We start from the raw sequence: 11,020 nt of genomic DNA, 5'->3' as shown, positions 1-11,020 counted from the left end.
AAAATTATTAACTTTAGACACTTCTAACAAGTAGATCTTTTTTATTGTGGAAATACGACAAAATACGATTTTTTTGGTCAGTTATACACAGCGTAGCACAAAAAAGGTAATTTATTAAGGTTGTGATAAGAAGTTCCTGAAATAGTGCAGTAAGTGGCGCCCTCTAGAAATTTGGCTATAAAAAGTAACAGAGACTTGTATCTCATACTAGAAAACCTTCCTATACCAAGTTTTATGCCAAAATCTGAAACGCTTCTTAAGTAATAAGGAAAAATAGAAAATCAAATTGTAACTTTGACACCCTGTGTCTCGTAAACTGTCAACTTTTGGACTAAGGTATGTTTGGATCAATGCACATATTTTGGTCTATTGTATCTCCAGTTTCGAGATTTCCCAACCTTTTGCAGACACCCTGTATAACCTACTCGCAAAGTGACAATTGAGCATATTTTATATAGGTCTCTCTCTGAGTGCGATTATGTATATTTCGTTTAGTCGTCTGTTGTAAGATAGATCTTACAACTTGATGGGTGCTTTACATCTCTGTATTTTTAATCAAAAGCTTCAGTCTTTCAGACATAATAAAGCTTCTATAGATATAGGTATATTTCAGCTTTAGATAAATTCTTAACTGACTTTTATATAAGGACTTTCAACAATTTTATGTTCTTTGAAGAAAACACTTTATATGTTACAAATTCCTCACGCTGTTATCACATGTTATAAATTCCGTAAAAAATATTTTAGTACCAGATTCATAATCGATTTACAAACATGTAACTGCAACTCAGCTCCAACATGAGTTAGCTGCCACTCAAAATGTATGGGTATCATCAGAAACCGTAAGACATATGCTGATCAATTTGCAATAAGGGCCAGAGTAGCTGTCACTGCTCCTCGTCTCAATAGAGAGCACCGTCTAGCCCAGTTAACATTTGCAAGAGCACTCAAATTGAAGATTGACGGTCAAATCGACGAATACCTATTTACAGACCAAATGGTAAGCGCTATCAGATCCTTCAATCAATTTCGGGGCAGGGTCTTCTATGCTCTGGGAAGTCATATTTTTAAGGGGCCACACGGAATTGATACTGCTTGATGGGGTTTATTTGCTGACTGATATATTTGAGATATTTTTGAACAACATGTTATGCCTTAGGCTTCATTTATTAGTAACAATTTACAACGATAATGTTTAATGATACACGCCGCCACGTAGCAAGAGGTCGATATCAGAGTTTGTCCAACATGCAGTTAGGATTTAATTCCGATAGAGCATATTTGGGACCTGCTATACTTGAAGACCTCCTACAGTTATTAACTGCATAATGATAAATTCTGGAACATTACTTAGGATCATTGATTAGAAGTATGCTACGCCATTGTCGAGATGTGATACGTGCTAGATGGGGGAGGGAGAAATAAAAAACATACTTACTAGATTTTTTATATTCAAAAGTAGTTTTAATTCATATTATGTTCGATTTATAACCCAATTTGTAAAGTTTATCAAATAAAACAACTGTTAATGTTGTATTTTTTACTAATAAACCCATACAAATGTAAACCACCGCAAAACATGAAAATCAATAAATATTTGTTTTTTCTAGAGTCAGTTAAAAAATCATAATGATGCGATACTTTCTTGGCGGAAATAAATAGAATTTTCGTAGTATTTTAATTTCGGCTAGGATAAGGTAAATATTTTTGGAGCATAAAAGTTTAAGAAAATGTATATTACTGGACGGTTGTATTACCTTTAGACACTTTATTATAATAATTTTTGATCTTATTTTTAGTTTGGTAACTGTGACTGACTTTTAAGTTCCTCATTTTAATAAACAAATACACTTACTTCTAAAATATATTATATTAAGTTTTCACATCAAAGATCTGAAAAGAACGCTTTTTGGTTATACTTTACTTTTTTAAATTATTTGAAACATAAAATTTTGTACTACACCTAATGGATATAAAGCGTTTTTCCCATTTTAAGTGTCTCTAAAGATACCCAAATATTTAGTAAGTGCAACTTCGTTAATGATATTATTTGAATTTTTTTCGTGTACTATAAGGGACGATTGCCTAGAGTTAAAGAAAAAGGTAATGTAATTGGCATTGTTCAAATATCTCAATCATCAATCAAACTTTCCAAAGGATCCAATTTTGTACGATATCCATTTTTGTACCATAATAAAATTTTGTTTAACTTCTTTCCATAATTTACAGAAAATACTATAACTGTATCATTTGCATAAGAAATGATAGTTTTTTCATTAAGTTTGTGCAGATTATCATTGTATGTTAAGAACATTTACCTAAAACTGTCCTCTTGGTCATACCTATTTTTATATTAAATGGATCGCTAAGCGTGTTTGTTATTTTTACATATTATAGTATTTTATTCCACTGTTTTAATGTACGTCCAAATGCAGATTATGCGATACCATATCAAATTCCTTTTGTTAAATCCAAGACTTTCTTTTGTACTTTTACCGGTAATGATTCTTGTTGATGTTGGTAATCCTACTTAGGATTGGTCTGGCCAATGTGTAAGTCTATGCACTTCATGTCATTAGTTTGATGAGATTGTTGACTGTCTTCTACAGTTTAGATTGAGTTTTGTCAGTTTTTAGTATTCAAAAGCATATAAATAAAACCTTCGATCACAGAATCGTCAGTCCGTTTTTAAGAACAATTTTTTATGGAAGCTGGGCGCGTGACATTTAGATTGCTCGGCGGCACTTAATCTCGATAGGAAACTTTTCTTTAGGACAACAACATGTTTTTCAAAATAAGAGAACAAAAACATGTTGGCGCCTACAGTTAGTAAATTTCGTTCGCAGTAAAATCATTAAGCGGTAAAGGCAATCAGAAATTAACTCAAAAAATATATATATACTTTTTCATATTAGATTTCATATAATTTTTCAAACCTTATGCCTGTGTGAAATAAAAACGGTCATATTTTTAAATATTTTATTAACAAAATGCTTTTAATATAAGATATGTACATACATTCAACGTCCTACAAATGCAAATATTAATATAGGTAAAACTATTTGTAGGAAAACAATAACTAGAAATATCAATGCAATATAAATAAACAGAATAGGAAAACAATATAAAAAACATACAATAATAGTACTCTACTCATACACTAAAAAATCTATATGATTAAAATTCCATTCAAATAAAACAATTAAAACATAAAACATTTGTAATATAATTTAATATCTTGAATATATTTTTGCTTTTAAGTCCCGATTACGTCTATAAGATATATTTATAACAATATTGGTTTATATCCAACGCAATGATTTATAATTAATTTTTAATCTCGAAATAATATAAAATTTTCCTGTATAAGAATATATATTTTTTGATTCTAAAGTGACATAACTTAATCAGATTTTTATTGAAATAATCACATTTTCATTAAATCTCTAATTTTTTTCTGTTATTGAGTAAACCATACAAGTAAGTACTTTATCAAAGCAAAAAAGCAAAGCAACCCAACAACATGTACATTTAATGAGGGCTCTAAGGCTATACATGGCAACAAAAACTTTAAACATGCTCTAGATGTAAAGTAACAAATATATGATAATTATATAAAATAGGCTACGTAGGTATATTGTATTAACTAACAATTTATTGCTTCAATTTAAAAACTTAAAACAAGAATTATCATTTATTAACGCTACTTTTTTGCAGTTTATATAGAAACTGGGGTACTTTATTTTTTCATTTGAAAAAATAGTACATTATGGTTAAGGGCCATGTTAAATATCATTGGAATCAAGATATAAATGATCTATAAGATCTATAGCAAATAATATCTCGGTCACACTTATTATAAGTATGCTATCCATGATCTTGTAATTTATATTATGTATATATTTTTATGGAAAAATGCAATTTACATTAAAAATATTGACAATTTAGCAATTTGTAGGATAATGAAATGGTGTCATTCAGTTTTTTTAATTAAAGATAAGCTGCAAATAAGTATCGTTACTATATATCTGATAGAAAACTTTTTAAAATTCGACTCCAAATTCTTCAATAGCTTAATTTTTAGATCGATAAAAAATCTAGTTTATGTAAAAATAATTACAACTTTAGATACTAAAGTGTTTTTCGCAGATTTTAGAAGATGACAAAACCTTCTATCTTAAGCGCATCTATTTGCTTTCATATAGTTTCAAGGAAAAATATTTTTTTATGCGCTTCTTGAGGTCTTTAAATAAATGTGGAACTTACAAGCGGAATAATTTAAAAATATGGGTCATAGACCCATCTAAAATTTTATATTTGGCCCATTTTAAAAGTTAGAAAAATATGTTTCTCAATAATGCAATCCTGCGTTATCCCTGAAGGTACAAAGATGATTAAGTTACCACCGGTGAAACACTTTTTCTCCTAATTATCGTAGTGAAAACAGAAAACAAAGCTGAACATCACTCTTGCAAATATTTCGAAAAATGGTGTACTTCTTGAGTTGAGTTTTCTTCTGTTTTTTTTTAATGTGACACTCTTTATTATAATACAAATCGATAGCAAATCGTTTTTTAAGCAATAAAATTATGTGTACAAGGGAGTTGATGAAAAGTTTAACTATAGATGAAGCTTTGGATCATTAAAAAAATAGGATAATTGACAGATTTATTAAAAATTTAGTTAAAAAACGTTTAATTAGAATATTTTTTTGTGAAAGTTATCATTACTATAATAAAAGACGTCGAAAGGTAATAGAAAAATTATATAAGATTTTTCTCTGACCACGCAGAATGGCCTTACGTGCATATTTAAATGGTACAAAATTCTATTAACACCCTTGACCCTGTACTCACCAAGGGTAACTTAAATTATGCATCGCCAGAAATTACGCATCCCAAGAACCTTCTAAGCTCTCTTTAACTACAAAAAAGACTTATGCCTAGTCAGAGGAAAAGTCGAATAATTGATTAGGCATATCAGGCATGGTAAAAAATGTGCCAAAGGGTTTTTAGAGCATATTTTTTAAATTCCACTTCTCTACCCTAAATTTTAGGGTGAAAAAACGTATACATAGGCAGAGGCTACGCATCACCAAGAATGTTCTAAGCTATCGCTTACTAAATATGATAATGGAAAAATTATGTAGACTGCCTTACCTTTGGCCACGTACAAATTGTGAGTATTATATATTTTTAGATGTACATATATAGTCAATTTGTCAATCATTGTTATTTCCGATTTAAAGAAAAAAGTGCTTTTTTTTTTTTTTTTTTTTTTAGAGAAATTTTTTTTCATTTAGAGAAGGATTTGCTATTGATAATATTTAGGATTCTCATTTAAAAAAGGTATATTTTTGTAATAACTTTAAAAGTGCGAAATTCAAGTTTACCTGTTTTCAATACGTTAATCAGTAGAAAAATTGATAATTTCTTAATAAAATAAATTGATCTTACTGATAAATTGATGTTTCTATCACCAAGGATCTAAAAGTTAACAATGGAGAAAACTTAATTGCAGGATCCTATATAGAGCATTCAATATTTTTTTTATATAAGCATTCCAGAAACAGCTCCTTAGGCTAAATATATTTCATGACAGATATTTTAATTATTTTATACCGTGATTTTAAAATGAAGACTAATAAATGCCACTCTTTTTTATCGATATCTTAAAATTACGAAGCTATATGTGTATAGAATTTGGATCATGTATATTTGAATTATTATTTATCAACCAACCATGAAGTTAATATTTTAGCTCCCGGCATTGACTTTTACTTAATTTTAAGCTTTTTAATAAATTTCAAAATCTATCTACTACGGAAACCTATTAATATGCCATATCTGATCTAATAACATACTAAATCTATTTATAATTATGTACACCTTTAATGAATATTTGACTTAAAAGTTTAAAAAATAGCTATATTTAAAAAATATCAGTCTGTTATAATATAATAACATGGCTTTAATATTATTTGCTTAAGAAACAATTATTGTTAACAGCTCATAACGTTACAAGCAATTAAGCACTTCTAATGAGCATTTGATATATAATATACAAAATCAAGTTTATGAATCCAAAAATATGACTTGACTTAGAGCTGCTCGATATAACTTACAGAATATTTATACAGGTAATCACTTCCTAAAAACTATTCACAACTATGATATCAGTCTTATAAAATAGGTACTCTTTACAGAAAAGGCTATAGATACATGTCGCAATTATCGAACACACTTAATAATTCATGTTTGGCACATACAAATTATAAATATCAAAAATTCTTTCAACTTTCAAATATTCAGCTTTTTCACTTCACCTCGTAGTATAATTTATCACAGATCGAGTAATCGATTTTATTCCGTTTGAATTCCCACTATGCAGGTGTAAATTCCAGAATATCGGAATCTTCTATTCGTTTCATATGAACTGATGGCAAGCCATATCAATAAGGGATTTGTTTTTAAGTTTCTTACTTCACTTAGATTTGGCCTATAAATTGTAATATGGATGTCTTGTATCTTCTGTAATATGCTTGTTGTCACTGCATTTCAAATAAATTTCGTCATAATTTGAGATGATTGAGATATATCTGAAAAAAAAAGAATAAAAATTATAAATAATGTCAATTTTTTTGGATTTTATATAAAAAATTCTAATACTATGTTTGTTATTAGAAACAAGTTTTTTTATGTACGTAATTTTACTGTAGTTTAATTTTATTATCTCCTTAAAATCTGACAACTTGTACGAAAGATTCGTAAAATTTGACGGCTATTAAGAATACTTCTATTTATAGTGTAGTTAAATCGGATTGGTTTAGTTTTTACGCCAAAATTGTTTTATTATTTAGTGTTTTAATTTTCTTTGAATACACGAATTGGTAAGAGCAGATAATTCAGTTTGCAGGTTAAGACAATCTTTAATTGAGGTTGATTATTTAACATGAACAGCATTATCAGCACCTGCTCACTCTATCTAACTACATCTTAATGAAAAGGAGAGACAAAAATTGAACCCTTAGTACAGATTTCTATAGACCTGAAACTTTTAAGAACAAAATGTTTGTGATCCGTACTAAGAGATTCCAAAAGAAAATAAAATCAAGTTTGAATTAAGAACGATATCGATATGACTCAATATTGTCATTAATTTTTTGCCGAAAAATACGTGTCTTCTCGAATGTGACTGTAAAGAGTAATTAAAACAAGTAAGCGAATATGCCTAGTGTATGGGGGTTGGTGATAAATAACAATAATTTTGTGTTACGAAATCTTACGCGTTATTAACGTAAATTTCTTCAGGTTGTAAACTTTTTTTTTGATTTTATAGCACGGCATGTGCTTTTTTCTGCTTTCTAGACAAAATATCTGACCTTAACAGATTCCTATGAATGTATTATAGTTTATTAAAAACACATTGCAATTTTGATTTCAAATAAGAAGAAATAATATGATTTCGCATATAAACCGTTTGCGTGATAACTACTCCTAACATTAAATCGCTTTGAAAAGGCAAACAGGTTTTTTCCTTAAATGTGAATCGCAATGCAATGATAAAGTAAAACGGACTGATGTTAGTGATGCATAAAATAGAGCCAGTTTCCTCTTCTATATCTTACAGTCCTAATTTATCAACAACATAATTTTATCTCTTTGGTGGACTACTGAATTAGAATTTTTATTAAATATGTAGGTCTTCTCGTTTTCTTATAGTCTTCAATTTTAATCTTCATAACAAAGTTAAGTAGGATATTGAAAAGAAGAAACGAGCTCAAGAGATTAATAGGTTAAACCTTAGATTCTAGATATATAAAAAAAACTATACTAACCCCAAGTAAATATTTGTATTTAAGACTTATTGAACTTAAATTAAATATAACGAAAGGTATCTTTAAAGATTTAAGTTCATATATTTTTTAAATATATCAATAAGTCTATTTTCTTATTCTTTAATTTTTGAGCGTCTGAAATAGTGTTTTCTAAATTGATTTTTACTATAAGTAACGTAATACCCAACAAAATAAGTAACTCATTATGAATTCGTCACAATAATACAGATTTTACTTATGTATGTATTATTGTATATTTAAATTTAAGGCTTTAATTAACTTCCAACTATTACTCTGTTTACTCTACAATCTAAAACAAAGTAATAGTTTTTAGAGTAAATATTCCAACAGAACCAAGCGCAAGACTTAAATGTTGCTGCATAGCAACACGCAATATTATAACTGCATATGCTAGCCTAAACATACATTAAAAGATTCTAAAAACATATAACCTCAAATCTATTTAAGACCCTATTATGACCCTATCGAAAAGTTGTAAGGATAATAGCTGATAATAGCTGCAAACCAAATAATCTAAGTAAATCAGAAAGAATTTATTATAAAAATGTTATATTGATATATTACAAATTTTCTACAAAAAAAGAAATATTAGATAACCTAATTCCCTATTGTTTTAATTATTTAAATGACTAGAGAATTTTTTGTAGGTAACTAACTACCAATCACCTTTTCCTCATACATAATAAAATTCTATTTATAGCAACCTTTTCTTTCCTTGCAATGAATTATTTAAATACAGCTTTTAGAATGTCTATTCTTATACTGGGAAAAATACAAAATGTAAATTGAAATACTTATATCTAACAGGTTTTATGCATATTGAGAAGTGTAAATACTAGCTACATTAAAACTTGTCCGTGTATAATAAAATTATAATATATGTGTGTGTGTGTGTGTGTTACTTGCAACATGGTATATTTTAACATTTCTTTCTCAAGAAAGCAGTTGTAGGTTAACAATGGCATTAATATTTACCATTTTATTTTTGGTTTAAGGTTAAAATCTTAGGAAATTTGCAAAGCTATAATTAATATGTGATAAATCATGCAAAACCTTTAAACGACTTTCTACTATGCATAAAGAAATATGATTATAAAGATATATATGATAGGAAGATATTTAGTTAAGTAATAAGTTTTTAAATTAACTAGTAAACAAAAAATGTGAGTTAAGAAGTTCGAGACATTACAGTAATTCAGATAATAATAGCCCAAATAAATAGTTTTATACATTTTTCGTAGGTATAATAGGTATAATTATACAGTATTAGGTTGATATGGAAAAAAGGAAAACAACTAGCTACTAAAGGACAAATAGTCTAAAAGACAAGAGAGCAAACTTTAACACCTCTAAATGTGGATACCATGAGATATCAAAACATAAGAAACTATATGCTTATTTTTTGTATTATTTAAAAACCTAATTATCCAATATTTAGCAAAATGTATGGAACTACTTACTTTCTTCAGTACAGGCTCTCAATAAGTATCCTTTTGCGGAATCTTCACCAATAAGGAGCAGAGTTTTCTAAGTGGTTCCAACTTGCAAACTGTGACCAAGTGTCCAATTTGGCCCGCGATGCGTCCTGATATTTATTGCCCATTTCTGCATTTTTTACTTTATCATTATTTTTCTTACAATATAAAGAGTTATCGGAAAAAGCTCTATGTAATGGAGCTATTGCCTTCTTTACAATTACGTAATTCTTTCCACCATTGCTGTCCCAGTATTCTTGACCATCGCAACGAAAGCATACGCAAAACTCCAGCCTCTTCGCTTTGGGTGTTAGGTTAATTTTAAAAGAAAAAGTATCGAACACTATGTAAGTTGAGCCTGCAGTAATGTTGCTTGGCACATAGGTGCAGTAAGTATCTTCATGAGTTTTCCAGTTGTCAAAGCTACTGCGTACAACGACTTCTTTATGAAACGATAGGTTTTGAACTTTAACGGTCCCAATAACTTGATCCTCCGATTCCTTTATAATGACGTTTTCCAGGCACACTTTTTGGTCGCTTAATTTTTGCCTAAAGTTGACATAATCTGATGCAGGTTGGGGAAAAGTTATTTCCCACGGTTCCTGCTGCACTTCAGCTTCAGCGGTAATGCCTTGCGTAACTTCTGCAAGAAATTTCGTGCTCCACAGCGGAGGAACTCCTGAAGGCTCAGTCATAACCCTCACATGAGTAAGTGACATACCCCTATCATCTGCAAATACAACCTTTTTCTTTAATTTAGTGGGACTGGTAGGATCTTCATCTCCCGAACTGCAACATTCATCATTCGGACGAATAACAAGACATGGACGTTTAGGAGATTTAAACGGTCGTTGTATAGCTGCATAATTAGTGTTATAGTTTTGCTGCATTTGTCGGCAACTAGCCGCTCGCTGTAGCTGAGGACTCAAGTGTAGTGCGGCAAAGTCGCTCAGGAAGCTAGTAGGAGGACTGTGGCTGAAGACTGGTGGGCTGTGAGGTAAAAACATCTCGAAGTCAATCATTGAGCACATGGAAAACTATTCTGAAAATAAAAGAAATGAAAATGTAAAAAATATTGCGTCATTTTTTTAATACAGTATAGAAATGTTGCGCTTTTAGAATACATATTTGAATAATAACACAATTTTTTATGTTTATATCTATTAAAGTCATTAACCACTATTTCAGAAAAAGACTCACATTAATAACATATCCCTCGAATTACTACCCATATGACATGTAGCTAATTAAATAAGTGAAGTTCTTTATTTCAATTATAAACAATTTTTTTTTTAAATTTTTGCATCTTTTCAGCTGTTTTTATGTGTTTTGCAATAATATTATATATTGTTTATGTCAAAGAAGAAAAAGACGGTATGACTTATGTTGAGATTACATTGTTACACCTATGTAAATAAAATTGTTTAGTATATACAATCCTAGTTCTGCAGTGATGGGATGCAAATGTTTTTTAGACCTATTTTCGTTAAAAATTCTATGGTAACTTATTCACAGTATTAAACTGCCTTTTGAATAAAATGTCCCGATTCTTTAAATACTTTTTCAGTGAATTATCTTATATTTTGTTGTAAATCACATTTATTATTAATTTTTAAATGTTAGAAGGTTAACCTCCCTACTGACAATAAAACCATCCATTCACAGTAGAACCCCGATTATCCGTGCG

At 29.2% G+C, this 11,020-nt stretch overlaps 1 protein-coding gene across 5 annotated transcripts in view; it reads right to left on the bottom strand.

Moving 5' to 3' along the window:
- Positions 1 to 4,325: 4,325 nt before the first annotated feature.
- Positions 4,326 to 11,020, bottom strand: part of LOC126742875 (protein phosphatase 1 regulatory subunit 3B) — an 84,509-nt gene continuing 77,814 nt past the window's right edge. For all 5 annotated transcript variants that reach the window (XM_050449725.1, XM_050449722.1, XM_050449721.1 and 2 more), the window contains 2 exons: positions 9,319 to 10,375; positions 4,326 to 6,598 (listed from right to left, as the gene is read on the bottom strand). In XM_050449725.1, coding sequence (XP_050305682.1) covers positions 9,363 to 10,364 — 1,002 coding nt within the window. In that variant the 5' untranslated portion in view covers positions 10,365 to 10,375 and the 3' untranslated portion in view covers positions 4,326 to 6,598; positions 9,319 to 9,362. The remainder of the gene's footprint in view (positions 6,599 to 9,318; positions 10,376 to 11,020) is intronic.

Source organism: Anthonomus grandis, chromosome 12 (assembly GCF_022605725.1).
Source record: "Anthonomus grandis grandis chromosome 12, icAntGran1.3, whole genome shotgun sequence".
NCBI lineage: Eukaryota > Metazoa > Arthropoda > Insecta > Coleoptera > Curculionidae > Anthonomus > Anthonomus grandis.
This window is presented reverse-complemented; position numbering and strand designations above follow the sequence as displayed.